The 20,305-nt window shown below is 43.2% G+C and overlaps 1 protein-coding gene across 1 annotated transcript; it reads right to left on the bottom strand.

Annotated features, from left to right (window-relative positions):
- Positions 1-3,206: 3,206 nt before the first annotated feature.
- Positions 3,207-20,173, bottom strand: LOC142368739 (ankyrin repeat and SOCS box protein 11-like). Its single transcript, XM_075450923.1, has 9 exons — positions 19,901-20,173; positions 7,663-7,903; positions 6,635-6,674; positions 6,270-6,435; positions 6,065-6,172; positions 5,281-5,431; positions 5,058-5,195; positions 3,472-3,660; positions 3,207-3,331 (listed from the first exon to the last, which is right to left on the bottom strand). Exons 1-9 carry the CDS (start codon positions 20,171-20,173, stop codon positions 3,207-3,209), a joined length of 1,431 nt encoding a protein of 476 aa, XP_075307038.1.
- Between the last annotated feature and the right edge of the window lie 132 nt (positions 20,174-20,305).

The raw sequence follows: 20,305 nt of genomic DNA on the forward strand, positions 1-20,305 counted from the left end.
TGAAGCGAGGACTTATGTATTTTGAATCTTTGATCGCTGCTGGTTGCCTGACTGAATCAATGCTGCTGTCCATAGCAGTGGAACCTGACCTCACGACCATTTCTTGATAACCTTAACAGCTCCTCATTTCAGATTGGCTGTCACGTTTTTTGTTTTTCTGAATTCCACTCGTGGCCTGTGCATTCTAGAATCAGGTACAGCCTGACTGCAGCAGCCAAATTACGCCCAGCAAAAATACGATGAAAACAGAACAAATCTACTTCTCAGCACCAACAATCGCGCAATCAGTATTTGTTCATTTAAATCGTAGCCTGCGGTTGAAACGCAGGCCACATTTACACATAGCAAGGTATTTAGAGAAACAGATATTTCCCCCCCTTCCGTTTTCAATAATAACATCGTGCACACAACATCGTTTTCAAAAAACTTGTCATTTACATCAACCCGCATAAATACGCCGTCAACCGCCATAATAACTATGCCAAACCTATTGGCGGCAGTGTAGGGAAAGGAATAAAGCCATGCAAGCCAATCAAAATCCTCAGAATCGAGGACTTTCCTCATGTGAAGGAGGAGATAACGCGAGCAAATATCACAACAAAATTGAAGGCATTAAGAGGGAAATATAGACAGTCAGTGCATACTGGACGCAGGAGCGGCCACGGAAGAGTGGTGCTCCTCTATTTTGAATTGTGCGAGCAGGTTTGGGGTGGCAAATGCAATAAGGCCAGAATGGTTTGCACAAATGTAAAAATTAGTAGAACTTTAACATCATCCATGATAATCCTGGTCAGTAGCCAAACAAACTGTAAACATAAGGCGCTCGCATGACGTTAAGCATTTTCTGGCGCATAATGTGACGTTTAAGAACCTAAAACGCCGTTTCTCCCAGTTGACACGGCAACACATAACCGGCATTATCAGAAATCTCCACTTTGGCCGGAGGTTTTAGAAATAATCGTTTTCTGTGATAAAAACGGGGTTTTGGTATAAATGAGAGGCGAAACCGCAGGAAAATATCTGCGTCTTCCTATCGTGTAAACGGGGCCGCAGTAACCAGCAGCTAGACTTTCAGCCACTAATACACACATCTGTCCAGTTGTGGCTCATTTGCACCGGTTCCTCAGTGAGACGAGGGACTTATGTTTTAACTTTTAAATCCCTTCTTGGTTAGATTTCAGGGTATTATGAATTACCCCCACTTTGAATTATTATCAACACATTTTCCCTGCAATCAAAACTATATCTTTCTGTACCTGACTCACACTGGAAAAGTAAAGCCTTTCTAAGCCTTTCTGCTCACCTTTGACATTTGTCTTTCATTCCACCAGACAACTTTAGTGTCCCCACTTAGAAAAACAGCAATGGAAAAATGGTCTTTTGGATATTTTTTAATCTTATTGTGGAAATAGTAATGAGTATGCAATTTTTTTTTTGTAACAAATGGGTAAAAGGTCACTTTGTGGTAATAGTATCAAAATTTGAAAAAAAGTTATGGGGAAATACATGTACATACCTGTTTAGATACTACTGATATGAATGGTTTTCACTGCCCTGGATGGGAAACACTTTGGGTCAATTCTGTTGCCACAGGCAGAACCAATAGCAAGTGGGGGGGATGTGGAAATCGTTGATTCTTACAAGTACTTAGGTACAATATTTGACAGTGAGCTCAAGTTTCATGTAAACACTGAGACAATTGTCAAAAAGGGACAACAGAGAATTCATCTGCTGAGGAAGCTTAACTCCTTCAGTGTCTCTAAAACCATTTTACGTAACTTTTATCAGTCTTTTAACTTTTTTTTATGTTGGTTCAATAGCCTATCAGTCAAAGACAAGAACAGTCTCAGCAGCATTGTTAACACTTCAAAGATTATTGGAACACAGCTAAACAGTCTGAGTGCTCTGTTTAACAAACAGGCAGTCCAAAAGGCTGAAAGTATCATCAGTCAGCCTGATCATGTTTTAGGTGGTGAATTTTCATCAATGCCCTCTGGGAGGCGCTATTATTCTGTCAGGACAAAAACAAAAAGGTATTCTGGATCCTTCATTCCTACAACCATTAGATTATTAAATAAGGTTGTAGGAATAGAGTATATTACTGACAATTTGATTTACTGAGCGCTGTTCATCACTGACAGGACAGGGTGTTTGACTGTATGTGTGTGTTAAGATGTATGTTTTTATCTATCTATTTTTCTTATTTATACTATTTAATGTTGATTGATGGAGACTGGGACTGCAAACCTAATTGCCCACTGATGGGATAAATAAAGTTTTCTGAATCTGAATCAGTGTGGTAGAGAGGAACAAAGTACAGACACGAGAGGATTGCTAGAAAGCAAGTCATTGAAAACAATCCAAAACGACTTTTAGAACAAGAAATGGAGGTGGCTGAAAAAAATGACGATAATCTGGGAGCAAACTGCAAATCACATCGGTATTTAATACAGGTTTGGGGACATTACTACAAACAGAAGTCATGAGGATAAAACAACAAAGAAAAAAAAGGCCATTTGTTTTGAATGAGTGGGGATATCCAAACTTTTGGCTGGGACACTAAATAAGTGACAGGACATGACCGAAAAAGACAAAAACTCGCACATATAAAACATCACATAGACGTTCTACAATATCCGTTCAAAGGTGTTTTGTGAGACAAGCCGCTGCAACAAACAAAATGCTGCCTTAAGGTTATTAAAGGAGTATCACGTATCTAACGCCGACATTTCTGACGTCACAACTTGGCCCGACAGCTGCAAAGATCTAATAAACTCACACCTAACACAGATTTCTCATTTCTTTCCATTTCAAGTCAGGTCTTCCTCAGCCCCAACAGACACTGATTCAAGTGACATTAACACAGCTCCCTGTGGAGCTACAAGGGGTTTTATGCGACCGCATCACCGATGGAAAAAAACAAAAACAATGAACCGTGGAACTCTTTACATCCTCCTTCAAATGCATTTTGAAATGAAGCAAAATTCACGGCTATTGGACAAAAAAGCTTTAGGTAAACTACAAAAAACACAAACCGTGAGACGTTATTCGAGCTGCGCCTTTGAGGAACACTTAAATGCTCGATGCTATAATGTTAAAAGCAAAAGTATTATTGAAATTACAGATTGAAAACTAAATCCTATCCTCTGAATGTGGACATGTAAGTCCGTAACAAAGAAAAATGTCACGCCTCAAAAGCAGATGTCTCATCGGTAGAGAAGGCGATCCGTGAGGCTGTTTGGGAGGTTAAGGCTGGAGGCTTTGTGCAGACGACTCCTCCCGAGACTTCGGCGAATAGAGAGACGACACAGCTGAAACAGAGAGCAGAGACCTGCGCCAAGGAGAGGAAACAGAAGTAACAAAAAAAAAAAAAAAAAAAAAAAGAATTCGTTCATAGTTAAAGTAGAACAACTAGGAAAAAGGTTTTGGTGCCTGATGAGTGTGTGGATGTAGTTACTTTGTACGACACACCTCTTTTCTGCAGTGTGACTCTAACTGCGCTGTTTGGCAACGACAGGTCCAGAGGAGTCCATCCCTGAGCGTTCCTGCGCCACCTATCGGCCCCGAAGTCGAGCAGAAGTTCCACCACATTCGACCTTCCACGCCGAACTGCAGCATGTAAAGGACTTTCCAGCCAATTTCCAGCGTGAACATCTGCCCCTGTATGTATGCAAAAACAGCTAAATGAAGACATTTTGACCCTAGACACCAAAAACCACACGTTTCCTCACGAATTGCACGCCGCTAAGGCTGGGAAATGAATACTAGTGACTTAGGAAAATATAAGCAAAACATGGAGAAGAGCATTTAGTAATGTCAAATGGTTTGCAGCCACATCTGTTAGTTCTGCAAGTTAGATGAGCAGCGAGACTTGTGCAGGAGTAATGGGCTCCTGTGAAGTGTCAAAGTGTGAAAGACTGCTTTCTGTCTCTGTGGAAAGGGAAAGTGGGGGGCAAAGAAAGGTTAGACGGTGGATGGATAAAAATCCCCCAGCCAGCGGCCGGAACAAAAGCTGCAGCTGCAAAACACTCAGAAACGTCTGAATTTTCCCTCAACAGCAACATAAGTAAAGTATTGAGCTGGCCGATGCCCTGGTTGATGGACAATGTCACACCGGATCAGAGCTTCCTGCGGTGTGTGCTAATGGTCCAGTCTGAGCTCTCGTGTGTGAAGCAGCAGCAGTCGCACTTTTGCTCCTGCTGAGAACTCCGGGATAGCGTCAGCAAATATGAAATGAATGAAATAAGTGAGTACAAAGAGAAAAAAGTAAACTGCCATGTGGGAAGCAGCTGCTTTTTAAATTTGTTAGAAGCATGTTATACAGCCAGCTGGCTAGCTAAAAGTGATGGTTTTACTTTCCTAAACATGATTACTTTTCTATGTTTTTTTTGGTCAATTTTATGGACTAACAAGAAAAAAAAAAAAAAAAAAAAAAAAAAACTATTTCTGTAACTGAAAAGATGATATTTTTTTTTTTCTGTTGTGAACGTGTTTCACAACAGTCACTGTGCTATTATAAACAAATAAAGTATAGATTGTGACATTAACTCGAGTCCTGTGAAGGACTGTTTCCTCAATATCAACACACCAGTTGAAAGGATTCTGTGCCTTCGCCTGTTTTCCATTTGTGTGAAACATGATGACAACAGAAAAAAAAGGTTAAGATGTGGGACTAACTTTGGATTTGTACCATAAAGTCTCGCTTCAATGTTCTTTTCATCTTCATTTTTTTAATCTGTCACTATGGTTACGGCCACCATACTTCATTTGTACCACACACGCTTTGTTATTTATGTCTGGTCTCACAGGATCTAAATCCCAATGTAACCCCCCACTTGAAACTAGCCTCTCTGTTATGCTAATGAAGTTAGTTGTGTCTGTTCACTTTCTGGGCTGCAGGGCAACTGCAACACGTGCCTCTGCGGGCTCCTCCTAGTGTGTGTCTGTTCCTTAAGATTGATTGAACGCAGCGGTGAAATCACCATTTTTGTGAAAGACATGCTGGCAAAATAAAAGAAGCGTCCTCCTCCTCCTGTCCTTTTGTTCCTACTCATTACCTGAACGTAGCAGCACCTCTACACTGGCTGCAGCCTGGGCCTGGCAGGCAGAATACAGCGCCGTCCCCATCTCTGGAAGCTCCATGTCAATAGGAGCTCCGCTGGACAGCAGCAGCGCCTCCAGACACTCTCTGTGACCTGGTGACGAAACAACACGGCATCACAACCTGTGCTGGGACATTTCGCGTTTTAACACTCTGGACGTTTTCGCGCGCGCACACACCGTTTATTGCAGCTTCATGGATGGGTGAAGCCAGGGGGTGGATGTTGTGGACGGAGGCGCCGTGCTCTAAGAGGAGCCTGACGCAATCAGCACTCCTGCTCCTGCAGGAGTTATAGAGAGGTGTGGCGCCATCTTTCGTTACTTCATTTGCCTGAGAATGGAGTATAATAGCTGTTTATTCATCAAGACACACCCTCCCCACACACACACACACACACACACTCACATGGCTCCCTAAGCTCTAAGACCTATAAACAGATTGAGCTACTAAAACTTTGAGAAGTTTGAGCTTCAGGAAGGGAGGTTCCAGCCACATGATGCTCAGAGAGAATCAGAAGGTTGTTTTGCTAAATAATGCAAAGACTGTTGTTACTCCCCCAAATTCAGCCTTGGCACACATTGTCAGTTATATATATTTCTTATAAAATGTTTCAGTGGAGGTGACAACTCAGCTTGTTCTTTTTACATCTTTAAAGCTTGTTTGCATAATGATGACGAATTGTTATACAGTAGTTACTGTATATGTGCTTGAGAAAGACTGGGCAAGCAACATGCAGAGGGATAAATCTTTAAATCTCACAATTAATCATTGCGCTCTCGGTCGAATAAGTTAAACTGACAATTTGGCTTATTTCAACAACGATTCAAAAATATCAGTATAGTATATCCACACTCCTGTCCCCCTTAACATCTCCTAGTATGGACAAGGATCTCAGGTACAAATTCTGAATTAGTCTCTTCGGTTAAAACTTAAAAGATTGAACTCGAATCGAGGCATTCTTACATTTGCACCGTTGTCCAACAGAAATTTGGCACATGCGAAATGACCGCCGAGACAGGCCTCGTGTAGAGGAGAGACTCTGTCGATGGTGAGTGGGTCCACAGGGAAGCCCTGCAGAGGAGATGAGGGTGTTACAAGACTGTCAGGGTTTCATTTGGTCACATGGAGTTGATATAAAAACAAATGAAAGGCCACGTCTTGAGTTAACCTGAGCGAGAAGAGTCCCGAGTTCCAGGAATCTTCCCTGGGATGCCGCTTCGTGGAAAGGAGTCCTTTCCCACCAGTGGTCTAAAACAAAGGCAGAACAGGAAAGCGAGCACATGCAGACAGCACACAGAAACACCACCGTGGCCCACAAATCCTGCCTCGTCCCGCTGCAATGTTACGCTAAACTCATGACAACTCTTGTACTTCTAGTTGCTCAGCATCATCCCACACCTCAATTCACTGAATATTACCCACATTTCCAGACTCTCTTCGTAGAAAGACATCATGCACGTAACCCAGTTGCATTTTGGTTTCTCTAATATCAGCAGAGATAAATAACCATAAACACAAAGAGTAAAAACTCACCCTCCATCAGCCAGTTGTACGCCAGACCCGCGTTCGTGGGCTGCACAACACAACACGGACAAACAGCCATCGTGAAATTCAAACAATAGCAAAATCCTCCACAACTGTTCAGGGACTCCAGCTCACTCAGGATACACAAACCTGAAGTCGCCTTCCTCCAACCCTTATCTGGGTCCTTGGTCACCTCCCCCACATTACCCCTCCCCCCATACTCGTCCTAGTGCATTGATAAAGACTACAGTGTCTGCGTAACAATGCTGGCTGTAACGGTCCTGAGCTGACACCTCTTGAACCAAGGACATTTTTCTTGTGTGTGCGTGAACAGAGAAACGGGCACAAGCTTGAGTTTTTTGCAAATCGTTGGCATTTGGGTGTAGAAGAGCATTATCTGAAAACAACACCTAGGATCAATAGGGAACTCCAAATGTTAAACACACACCAGTGCTTCTTAGTTTTTGCTCTCCTTAAGTGAACTGGAAAAACAAGGTTTACTGCACACAGGACAAGACATTTACACTTTCTAAGGATTGTTTTGTTTGTCACTCGTTCATCCCGAAAAGCCCTTTCTCCGATTCTCTGATACGGTCTACGTCTGTTTCTGATCGATCTCTGGGAAACGAAACAACAAAAGCAACTTGTCAGAAAAAATTTTTAAATCAGCAGGTTCAATTTATTTTGCAGACCAAGTTGCTTGGAAGCGACACGATCATCTGGAAAACTCACAGATTGCAAGCGAGTGCAATCAACCAACCCATTTACTCTATGTTCAGTGCAAACGTGTCCAATGTTAAACATGAGAAAGTGCTTATCGATTCTCAAGGCGTGCTTCAGATTTATTGCTGTAACACAGGTCCCTTTTGTTAAGTCAATGTAAACAATCGTGGGTGAGCACCGTGAGCACGTTTAGCATTCAGCGGCTGTGCTCAAAATGTGTGCTGACACCATACAGATGCCGTCCAAGTGGCTGCAAGTGAGGCAGAGGTAAAGAGGTGATCACTGTTAGGAGGTTTCTGTTCTGTCTGCTGCACCCTTCGCGTTGCTGTTTTCCTGCCTCCACAGTCCGCGTAGGCCGGTGGCGTCCACGGCGGCGTCCATGACAGCGTCCATGACCCGATCTGGCGCCAGCCACTGCAGGAGCAGCAGGAAGAGAAAGTCCAGCACAGCCACAAAGGCAAAGATGGAGCCCGCCACGGGGCCGCAGTGGGACCTCAGCCTCTGTAACCTCCTGTCCAGGGGAAGCACTCCCTCTCCGGCCACTCTGTCATACACCTGAAGGGAACATACAGTCAGGAGTGTCAACAAAACAACATGTTGAACATGTTGAACATGTAGAACATTGTTACGTCCACTTAGTGACCCAGTCAGCAGACAATAACACGACAACCAATGAAATCAAACAAGTCTTAGTGAAAGTGAGCAACGCAGTTTATTAAAACAAAAAGACACACTGAAGTGGGGGAGGATGGGATAAAGAGATTGTGCCAAAACAAATTAAATTAATATAACAAAAGGAGGCCTACCTAAACTACCTCTGAAGAAAATAAAGTGCAAACAAAATGGCTAACTGGCTTCTCTAGCAAAAGAACATTTCAAAACATTACAGGAATGGCACAACCAATAAACCTAGTGAGATAACAATTTTCACCTACGTGCATGAACAAATGTAAAGGGTACCCCAACTTACCTAGACCCAAAACCTCCCACCACACACAGTCCAAATTAAGAGTCAGAGACACTACTTAGCCAGACGAGGACAGCAAGCACAAGCAAAAACCAAAAAAAAAGGCCAAAGGTCTGGGATGTCCTCCATTTTAAGGTCTCTCCCTTGTCACCATAGGCCAGCTGGGGAGGTAGAGAGCCAATGAGCAGCCGAGCCTGCTTGCACAGGTGTACAGCATTTCTGCTGTAAGCACCTAAAAGACACAGGGGAGGGGGGAAAGACACAGACACAACGCACACACTCACACATACATGCCTGGCATGTAACAAACATGTTGAACATGTAGAACATGTAGAACATGTTCAACATGTTGAACATGTAGAACAATTAGAACATGTTGAACATGTTGAACATGTAGAACATGCAGAACATGTAGAACATGTTGAACCTGTAGAACCTGTAGAACATGTTCAACATGTAGAACATGCAGAACATGTTGAACCTGTAGAACCTGTAGAACATGTAGAACATGTTGAACATGTTGAACATGTAGAACCTGTAGAACATGTAGAACACGTTCAACATGTTGAACATGTAGAACATATAGAACATGTAGAACATGTAGAACATGTCCTGGGTGTTCCTGTGAAGCAGCTGAACTTCAGTCTCCATGGTCCTCAGGACCTCAGCAGCAGGACTGTGTTGAGCTACAGATGAAGAAGCTTTAATCCAGCCCAGATGCTGTGATTCATCTGTCTGTTTCTCAGCAGGATCTGACTCTCCATCATGTGTTGCTGCAGTGTTCCCTGACAGTCCTGTCCGCTCATTCTCCAGTTTTCCATCCGTTACGTGTTGCTCTCAGTGTTAGAATCAGCTTCTGTCTGTGTTTTATTCACTTTGTTCAGCAGCTGATGGAAGTTCAGACTTTACTACTCAGACTGAAGTGTTAACTACTCAGACTGAAGTGTTAAGGCTGAGTCATACTTCTTTTAACTGCCCTTGCGCTTGGGTCTTGCGCTTGTGTTAATGGCTCGAGACGTTTATGCTTCATTTAGCTTTGCCGGCGCTTGCGTGTGCTGCGTGGCGATTCACCGCCAGGACAGTAGGTGGAGTAGCGGGTCTTTTCAATGAAAGGAAATTCACTGCCAGGACCTCTTCGGCAAGTCTCTCTTCAAGTGGATTCATCATAGACATAATATATTATATATATGGGATTCATGCTTCTTCTTCTTCTTCGCTTTCTACCTTGGCGTTTGAAAACAGCGGTCTTTTATTAGGGGATGAAACCAGAAGATCAACACGCCGCCATCCATTCCATTCGTCCATCTTTTGACAGACAACACGAACAGCCAATGAGAACGAGAGTTGCGCCGCGCTGAACCAATCCCGTGGCTGGAATAGGGCCATGCTAGTGGCTACTCTATAGCTCTGCTCGGGTCTTGCGTGAAGTTTAGAAAATTGAGGTGACACACGCAAGGGGGGGCTTGCAACCGCGCAAGGGCTTGCGTTTTGTCTTGCGTCTTGCGTTGTGTCTTGCCTTACCGACTATAAACCAGGCTTTAGATTACGTTGTTAATGTAATACCCCCGAGTTCAGGCTCCATAGTGTTTGGGACAGAGTGATGGTGGCTACATTAAAGCAGCCATGTTTAGCGCTTAGTTTGCAGGGCTGCTGGTGCAGAGAGCTCTGATATGTGAACACAGGAAGAAGAATCATCTCTCAGTTCATATCAGCTGCTTGTTTCTGTCCTGAAGTCACTGAGAATGTTTTATTCATGGTGTGCAGCTTCTGCTCTTCTGCACACAGCATGAACTGTACAAGTTAAAGTGTTTGTTGGTTATTTAACCTGAAAGCCTCCAGCAGCATCCATGTTTCCTCATTAAAGCTCTGAAAGAGGAATGAGTGAAACCTGTCTGAGTGTTTCTGTAACCTGAGACAGATAGAAGCCGTCAGGCTCCTCCTCCTCTGTCTCAGTCTGATGATGTCATCATGTTACTGTGATCATGTGATGAACACACTGATGACCTCAGACTTCATCCAACCATCAGTTCACCTCAAGCTAAAGATGAGGTTTATAAAATAACTGAAGGCTGTTTTAAAGACTTTTTCAGGGTTTTTAGGCTTGTTGCTGCATCAGTGTTAAAATAAGAATAACTGTTCCTGTAAATGTTCAAATTTACTCATTATTTCTGCATTTTGTTGTTGTTTTGCCAATAAATGATTGTACTTTTAACTCTCTGTGTTGTGTATTTATTTCCATGTTACTCAGCATGGAACAGGGAACGTTCCCTCCCTGAGAGGAAAGTCGTGTCAGATATCATGTTTTTCTATCTTTCTATGAGCTGTGAGGCCAAACAGCAAAAGACTGCAGCTGGTTTTTCTCAGGGTTGAAGGTTGTTTTTGTCACTTTTCTGCCACAAGAGGAAAACAGCACAGCTTCATCCACAGGAACCTCCCTCAGGAAACTGTTGGTGGCCACAGAAGTGCTTTAAATTAAAGGCCAAACTGAACCTAAAGTAATGATGACAACACTGATAATCTAATGACTTGGATCCAAAGGGAAAGTCCCCATGAGCCTTTGCAGTCAGCATGAAGCAGTCCATGGTCAGAGCCTCCTCTGCTGCTGCTGAAGTTAATTTCAGCCCAAAGTGAGACATGACGGTGATGTTTCAGGAGCTGCTGACACACACTGAGCAGCTTTAGCTCAGAACACCTGGAACACACACACATCATGGTGTCATCACGTGGTTTCCTGGCTCCACCCCTCTGATGGTGCCCCTCAGCCTGCCTGCTGGCATTCAGGGGCAGCGGGCCGGTGAGACTCCCTCTGGTGGCAGAAAACAGAATTACACAAACAAACCTTTCCCACCGTCTTCACTGCCTGATGGATGGATGGAAGGGTGGATGGAGGGAGGGTTAGATGATGGATGGATGGATGTATAGATGGATGGATAGATAATGGATGGATGGATGAATGATGGATGGATGTAAAGATGGATGGATAGATGATGGATGGATGGATGGATGGATGGATGGATGGATGGATGTTTTCACTTACTGCTTCGTCGGGTTTAGGAATAAAAGTCCACATGGAAAGGTGGTTATTTCAGGCTCTGTCTTCTGACTCTCTGCATAGGGACAGCCACCCCTCACCTCCATAACACATCTGATGTCGATACTCTTTTAAGAAAGACACACGTGATGACCACATGCCAATTATCGCTGTGGCTGCTTAACCTTAAGTGGAAGATGTTTTTGAAGCCTCGAGCCGGATCGTCTCTCCTCTCCAGAGCAGCTGAAGGTCAACAGAACCAGATGGAACCCTGAAGTTCCCAAAGCAGATGCCTCCTCCCCCCGACTACACATCCAGATCCTGTCCATGTAAACCACAAACAGGGTCGGAGACGAGGGGCAGAACTGGTGGAGTCACCGTAAACCAGAACCACTTCCCAACCAGAATGCAGACACAGCTCTGACTGCGTTGTTCAGTGACTGGATATCCTGTAAAAGTGACTTCTGCGCAGTGTTGGTTAAGTTACTGTAAAAATGTAATCCGTTACAGTTACAAGTTACGTTGTTTAAAATGTAATTGTAGTGTAACTTTTTGGATTACTTAAAAAAGTAATGTAACTAATTACTTTTGGATTACTTTTGGATTACTTTTACCTATTTATGGTATAGGATAATCTGTATATTATCTGCATGATTCCATCTGTATTTATCACATTTATTTATACCATGATATTTTTCTTTTCATTGTACTGCCATAACTACATTATACATTCTCTGCACATACATGCATTTCCCTAGGTAATTGATCTATTCTGCACATATCTATTAACCATCTTTCCTTACACTAGCTGTAAATAACTGCATTTTATCTCTAAATACTGCAGCTATACAATCTGCACATGTTACACTTGATAAGATGCCAAACTGCATTTCATTAATACATGTGCAATGACAATGAAGTGCTCTACTTTAGTAATAAATAACCAAAGTAAGACTTTTACATCACATTTTATTTTTCTTTGCACACCCTTGCTTGTGTGTGTGTGCCAGTACTTCCGGTGAAAACTTCCAGGTGATTTGACAGCTAGCGCGTCAGGTTTGGGCCAGTGGCCGTAAACAAAGGTTAACTTATAGCCAAGAAGAAAGATGATAATATAACGTAGCTAAAAAGACTAGCTTTCTTCAGTAGCCTTGATGCTTAATGCTTACCAATTTAGCAAGCCTAGCAGCCTCGTTGCTAATGCTAGCCACCGTAACGTTACCAACCATACCCGACGTCAAGGAGTTGGCTGAGCAGGGGCAAGAGTATGGGGCTGGCAGAGTTAACTTCATAATGGGTGAGTGCAGGTTTCATTCACTTGTTTTCATTCTTTCATAGGATTGATTCACTTCAATGGTTTATCCGATTGCTGGCCACCGAGCCATTATGTGTCTGGGTTTGTGTAGGTTACTGACAGTGGTGTAGTCTACCTTTTTGAGGTGGGTATACTGTATAGTTGGCCAGTCATTGGCCCGTGGTACCAAACTAGGGGTCGGGACTCGGGACCCCTCGGAACCAATAGTAGCCCCTTAATGCATGCACGCCGTACCTCCAGTGGCGAGCTGTAATAGTCATTGAAAAGTAATAAGTACCATAGTACTACAATACTATGACATAACACAGTTAAGATGAAAAGCCCTCTAAAAACTATGACAAAAAATAGGCCAATGTAAAGTTTCATCTTTAAGCATTTTCATCTATGACAATCAAAAATGTTACTATCAAGTAGGCCTACAGCAAGTCAAGCCCAAACAAAATGAAATGAACTGATTTTTAAATGTAGGCCTATAGAAATATAGCCTGTATTGTAAATTGTCACATGCACTAAAGGTTTTTGCATCTGACATTATATCGCAGTAACAGTGTAGTAGATAATTTAATTACCATTGCCTAAGTACAGATAAATCTCCCCATCCAAGCATACCATGGAGATAGCATGGTTCTAACTAGTAAATAAAGTTTAGTTTATGATAGATAAATTACTTAATCCAGACAGCCACTGTACATATCATCATGTAGACCATATACAGACAGGTATGGCGATTAGGAGTTATTCCCAAAGAAGAATCCCAGATAAACAAATGTCTATAATTTTAAACTAAGTAAGCAAACGTGGATCAGAGTAGCTAGCTTGCTAGTATTGAGAGAAGAACAAAAGCTAGACTACAGCATGACTAGCCTGTGTTATTGCCGTGTTGTGTCCACAAATTAAACAACCTAGAAGGGTAACTTGGTAGCAATACTAGTCTCATAAAAAGCGTGAATTATGTTTTTGACTCAACTTAACTTACTTTCGGAAACGTCAGGTCGGGCAACCTTATTAAAAAAGTTCCTACGGTCTTGCTGTCCCTTGCGCCTGGCCATGATCCTCGTCATCCCCAACTAAAAACCTGGAACGCTGCTGCTTTGTTTAACCGGCAGCTCGCGGTCGGCTAACTAGCGAAATTCACTGGCATGTTTTCATCACGCATTGAGGCTTTTCAAATAATAATGATCATCATCATCATAATAATATATTGTAACGACCCAGAATTAAGGTAAAAGCACACGGACTGGCTTGTTTCCTCCTCTCCCTGTCAATCACTGGACCGCAGGTCATGTCACTCAGGTGTGGGCTGGTGATTGGGGGAGAGGAGTGGGCGTGGGCCAGTCTGTGTGCAGGTTTGGTGTTCTCCTGGGGCTGGTTGCGGAGCAGGACTGAGAGTCACCCGTGTTCTGTGATTGTACTGCTTGTAATAACTTAATAAAGAGCCGTTCGGCAACCGCCGGTCTCAGAGCCTCCGTGAAGTCATTACAATATGTTCACGAAAGTTAGACAACGTGTTAATAAATCACTACCATACCTGTCAACAGCCATGGAAAAGAGTGCCCTGGAAATGCAAACTCTCGGGTTGAGATGATGAGATGATAATTCCATAATCCGATCAGAATGGTGAGAACATGGAGAACATATCGTATCAGCCCATTCCAGATGTACAATGACTTTTCGTAGAAGCCTCGACTTTACAAAGTCCTTTCCTTAGCCACTAAGCACCTATGTACGTATCCCATGATAGATTTTTGTTTTGGCTGACAGCGAGACATAAAAAACGCGTCTGATTGGTTGGAGATTGACTGACTGCCGCAATTTCCGAATGAATGCAATTATGAAGTGTTGTCGTTGTATTGTTAAATTATAACAAGGCTTCCATGAAAAGTGGTAGTTGATGAAACGTGGCTGTGCTATTCTAAATATTGAAAAACGAATTTTAGGTGGGTATACTGAGCATTTTAGATGGGTATACGGAAATCCCCCAAAAAAAGAGGTGGGTATACGCCGTATACATGCGTTCAACGTAGACTACACCACTGGTTACTGATCATGGTTGTTAGCAGTCGATAGTCAGGTTGTGTGTGTGAGTGTGTATTTTTTCTATGGGTGCGTGCCATTGACTGTATGAGCGGTCTGTGCTCGTTTTTTTTATTTTTATTTAATTAGATTGGAGATACTAATTAATACTGAGGGGGGGCTGGTCCCGGGGAAAATTGCCAGGACCGATTTTTTTTTTTCCCCAGTCCGACCCTGCCGCTCTGTACTTCTGTCACTGCAACCTCGCACAAATTGTAATCCTGTTAAGTAACCCCCATTCTCACTGCATGTAACTGTAATCTGAGTACATCGTTTTTGCTTGTACTGTAACGGATTACAGTTACTTTTATTTTGTATCCTTTTACCGTAACGCCGCTACATGTAATCCGTTACTCCCCAACCCTGCTTCTGCGGCACCCCCCACAGACTCCCTGGGGGTCCAGAGTCCAGAAAACACATGTAACACAACCCTAACCCTGGATGGTTAAACTCCCATGATCCCTACAGTAACTATGTGAGGGTAAAGATCTGGTCCACGGTTCCATGACCTGAAGACATTTCTCCTCCTGAAAGGTTCAGTAACCAATCAGAGCCCCCTCTTCAGCCTTAAACTTTACCAGAGAAGTGTGATTTTCCCCAATAACAGATAATGTGTGAAAAGTAGATCTATTTCCAGGTAATAGCTGGAAAGCAAAAATATTACAGTCTTACTGTGTAAGATTATTATTGCATGGTTTTTGTGTTGTGCTCACTCAGGCATGATATACCTGTTTTATGAAGTCAGATTAATGGAAAATAAATAACTCTAACCCTGAAAGGGGCTGCTGACTTGCATGGGAATTCACAAATATCACATTTATGTGACATGAGTGACTTAAAGCTGAGGGAAAAGTCATTAACGTAGCAAATAGCCCTGACATTGAGCCAATGCTACCACCATCAGGTCAAAGTGGAACATTCCCCTCAATAATTTTCATCCAGCCAGCTCCTATTCCACTAACTTCACTTATTATAATCCCTTAAAAAGGTTTTGTATTAAAACGACAAAGGTTTGTGACATTTCTATCTTTAACACTGATGAAAACAGTGTTTTGCCTTCACTTTTGGAGAACATTACTGAAAAATGAGTTCAGTGTGGCATAAAAGCAGCACTCCTGAGACCAACATGGATGAGGATGATATGGATGTCAGCTTCCAACCAGCAGCTAGAAGACCTGAGGGTGTCCTGAGCATTCAGCCTGAACAAACCTCCGCAGCTCTTCAGAAACCTGTCCTCCTGAGTTACTTCTAAAGAGTTAATACATGCAGCATGACCAGTCTCTACAACAAACTCCACGGCAGAGGGAGACCACTGAGTAAACACTCCAAACCTAACCCTAAGCCCCCCCCCCTCCTCCTCCCTCCATGCCACGATTGGAAAAATGAAGTTTTAATCATTTTTCCCAAAAACTTGTTTACCCTAAATTATACCATCATACTTTTCTTTTTTATACCTTTCCCTTCCACTTACCCTGAGCCTAAAGTCACAAGACCAGAGCTCTAACCCTGAGGTCAGCGTATTTTGAGTACAGGTAATTCACTTTTACAGGGTTATTATTACTTTGTACACTGGTGGATTAACTGAGTTAGTTCACTGGAAACTACACTATTGGGATAATAGGGTTCCATTGTTCACAGGGTCTCATAAATGTTCACCTTTTTTCATACGTTTTTTTTTTTACTTACGTTATGGTTTCAATACTTAATCTTACATTGAGGTATTTTTCTATATACCTTTTCCTTCCACCTGGACCTTACGCTCCTCTTCAATGCTATGCTATATGCCCTTTTATGCTATGCTATGCTGTTCTACGCTAATCTTCTCTGCCATCCCTCAGAGTTCACCTGGAGGTCATCAGCTCTGTTCCATCACCTTTTGTCTTTGTGCGCTCGTGGTTCCTGCTCCTTCTCACCCGGAGATCCTCCTACATTTTTATTAATGACTTTACAAATGCCCGTTTGTCACAGTTGATGAGGAATGCCGCTGTTGAATAGCCTGGAAAACCAGCGCCAACTGCTGGACGGCAAAATGTTTTGCCTGCGGTTGGGTCTGGCCTCGATCCACTTGTCATTTTGAAAATACTGCCCTGAATCTGGCAGATGGCAACTAAACCAATCACAACGCAGAGATGTGTTTTGAATCAACGCGGGCGGGCCAGAGGGTTCTGAGGGAGTGACGACAGAGCAGTGCGACGTTGGGCAGTGGAAGCGAACATAGACAAGCGAAAGCACAACAAGAAAGATGGCGGCGGCAATGGAACAGTGCTCGTTTGATTCAGCCTTGGCACACAGCCATTATAACGAACAGCCTTGCCACTCTCTATTAAGCCCCATTGTACCGGCTTTTTGGCTGCAGTTCCACCAGAATTCCACTGGGAGCGTCGGTGGAGACCAGAATGAATGGGGCCCAATGGAGCTAGATGCTACAAATGGTCAGTTTCACCTAAGTCTCCTCAAGAGCGCTCAGATTTGAATGTAGTTTCTGAGAGCTCAACATGGGTTTCAAGTAAAAAATCAACTGAACGAGTACATATATCCCTTTGATTTCTTACTGGTTGGCTTCTTGTTGTCCACAACGCGCTAGCATTGTGCTAATGACAGCTGGTCGACCAGCTATGTATGACGTCATATACACTTCAAATCCTTTTTTTAAGCAAATGAGTGGCTCTAAAAATCTAAAACTCAGCCATGGGTATTTTCTAAACACCCTCTTTCGAAAACAACATTCGAATTACTAGAGAAAAAATTATATCTTGAGATAAGGGCACGAAAGGGCGTATAGCTCCATAGGACTCCATTCATTCTGGTCTCCAAAATTGGGCGCCCCACGTGGAAAGAGGGTGGAACTGCAACCAAAATCGCCTCGTTGGAAACCGGAAATGCACCGTGAGTGGCGTATCTGTCCTATTATAGAATCTGTGCTTGGCATCAGTTTTGGAAGAGTCCCCTCCCACCAAAGCTTTCTGTCGCGCTTACTACGTCACAGTCAGTTGCGCTGATTGGTCAGAGCGTTGGCCTATAGGCACAGACGCGGTTTGAAAGACAACGGGTTGTGCTCATCAACAATGTTCCGTTGTATCCATTGATCGGTGCCAGACTAAATTAGACATCCAATCCATTTAGGCTGGTTTATCAGGCTAGCTGTTGAAAGGAGTAATTAGCATTTGGGCCCCGAGCAGACCTCCACTGATTTGTAATCATTAAAGTTATTTTAGCCTTAAGGAGTTTCTTTTGTTTTGTGACTGAATGTTACAAATGAAGACATTTCCCCATAACTTAGAGCCTCCACCTATCCTTCAGAAACTTTAGGCATGTTTCCAGGATGGCGAGGGGAAAGACTCTCACACTCAGGGGCGCCTCAGGGCTCCAGGCTGGGACCTCACACTGACAGAAGGTAAAACAGTTCAGTTTCTGCCTCAAAGAAAGGTCAAAGCTGCACCTCAACCACACCTTACAGCATCTCGTTGGGACGGGGAGGCCATGAGACGGGAAACTTTATCATTAACTAGGTGAATGTGATTTTATGCTGAAGTTATAATCAACATTTAAATGAATCAAACAAAATCAGTTTTGTAAATGAGCTCAGTTGAATTCAACTCAAGAATACTCATTAATCCTCCCACTGTGAGCGACAGAAAGCGCTTTCTAAGAAACTCTTAAGGACATAATAGCAATATGTAGTAACAATACAACTCCAAGTCTGTGCTGAACATTTTCCACTGAAATACTCAGGGTACGCCAAACACAGTCAGCTTAAAACTAAAGGGAACAGAAACAGCCTGAAGCAGGTTTAAATGATCAGCGTTTGAGTTTGTAGATACAATCCAATAAAGTATAAGGGTGTCGTGTGCACACTCTGCCACCAGGTGTTCTGGGTAAGTTGTGTAGCCGTCGGGGCAGTAGAAGAAGAAGAAGAAGAGTGGTGGACTAAAACAACGTGAGCAGCGCGACTGAGAGCATCTGAGATTACAGCAGAATGTCTGTTTGGTAAATCTGCTCAGTACCTGATTGTGTGAGTAACTGAGCAGTTGTAGAAGCAACAAACAGATCAGTTCAGTTTTCTCGTGTTAAACGGTTCAATTCAAAGTACCGTTAGCCTGCTTAGCTGCCTTTTCCCTCAGTGCATCAATGACGTTTGGACTAAAATCCGTTCACACATCTGATTCAAACACAACAGACATTTGAAAGAGTTTCACAGCTTGAAGTTGAGCCTCGTGCCCTTTTAGTGTTGGAACAGCCTTAACTTTCAGCTTCAGTGATGAGCATCATACAGCTGTCTGGGAAGTACAGGGAACAACTCCAAACCTTTTTCAGACTGCGTTAAACATTTCTGGGTCTTTGGGGTAGATGATAAGGGTCAACTTTCCCTCGTAACCAAACACACATTTTCTTCTAAAATATCTGTGTAGCAAGAACATGAAAAGCATGAGAAAAGTTAACATCTGACCTTTAATGAAATGCAGAACAATGAAATACAGACGAGTGTAAAGCTCGACTTCACATCAAACTGAAATGATATATTGCTTCTTCAGATGTTTACATAAATACCCAGAGCTGGTGCAAAGCTACTTTGTGGATCTTAACTTTAAACAAAACAAATATGTTCAGTATAACAGAATAAACATGTTTCTACTTTCAAACAGACTGCATTTTGTTCTGTCCATCAACTCGCAATTGATGCCATGTTTGTCTTGAACGTCGGGAGATCCGTCCCCCGTTAAAGCAATCCCAACAAATTATAAAGCAGTTTCAATGGTTCTTCAAACATGTGCTCCCCACAGAACATTCAGAACTAAAGTCCTGACAAGAGAAGGTGGTAATCCACAAAGAAGATTTTTAATCTGAACAAAGGCAAGGCTTCTGATTGGTAGTTCCTGCTGCTGCTCCCAGGTGAATGTTTGCTTTAGAGTTCTCAACGGGCCTGAAACCCGACCCGACCCGGCCCGTGGCTTTCAAAGCCCGAGCACGATGTAACCCGACACATCAATATGAATTATCTACCCGAACCCGGCCCGACGCCGGGGGTCGAGTTTTCCCATGTTATCCTATGGAGACTGACGGGCTGTGGGTCGTTACGGCACTTCTGTGCAGTGGCCTAACCCACGTAAAAACCTAGTGAAACGATATTTTCCACAATAGAAACATGATATGAATGGGAAAACTTACTGTTCTATTTTGGGCCATGAACTTCGTCATTGGCTGCTGCTGCTGCGTCGTGGCGGTGGCCGAATGCCCACAGCTTACTGTATGGCGGCTCAGGCTCCCTGTTTTTTTGCTGTCATATTTTAACAGCACCTTGCATTTTGAGCATTGCACATAACCTGTGGAATTTCCATCAGAATCCAGCACCACTCCAAACACTTTCCAGACCTCTGATTTTCCCACTCCTGTAGCGACGGTGAATTCACCTGCTGCAAGTTTGCTCTTCACCAACTCCATCTTCTTCTCCGCTAAAGGCGTGCACGCAGCGGTGTCATGTCTGTCCCCGCTCCATGCAGACTTTCGTTACGATCGATCGATGGATAATACGGGCCGACCCGACCCGTTGCAAACTATAGTTTGCCTATCTGC

The sequence above is a fragment of the Odontesthes bonariensis genome, chromosome 19 (assembly GCF_027942865.1).
Source record: "Odontesthes bonariensis isolate fOdoBon6 chromosome 19, fOdoBon6.hap1, whole genome shotgun sequence".
Lineage (NCBI taxonomy): Eukaryota > Metazoa > Chordata > Actinopteri > Atheriniformes > Atherinopsidae > Odontesthes > Odontesthes bonariensis.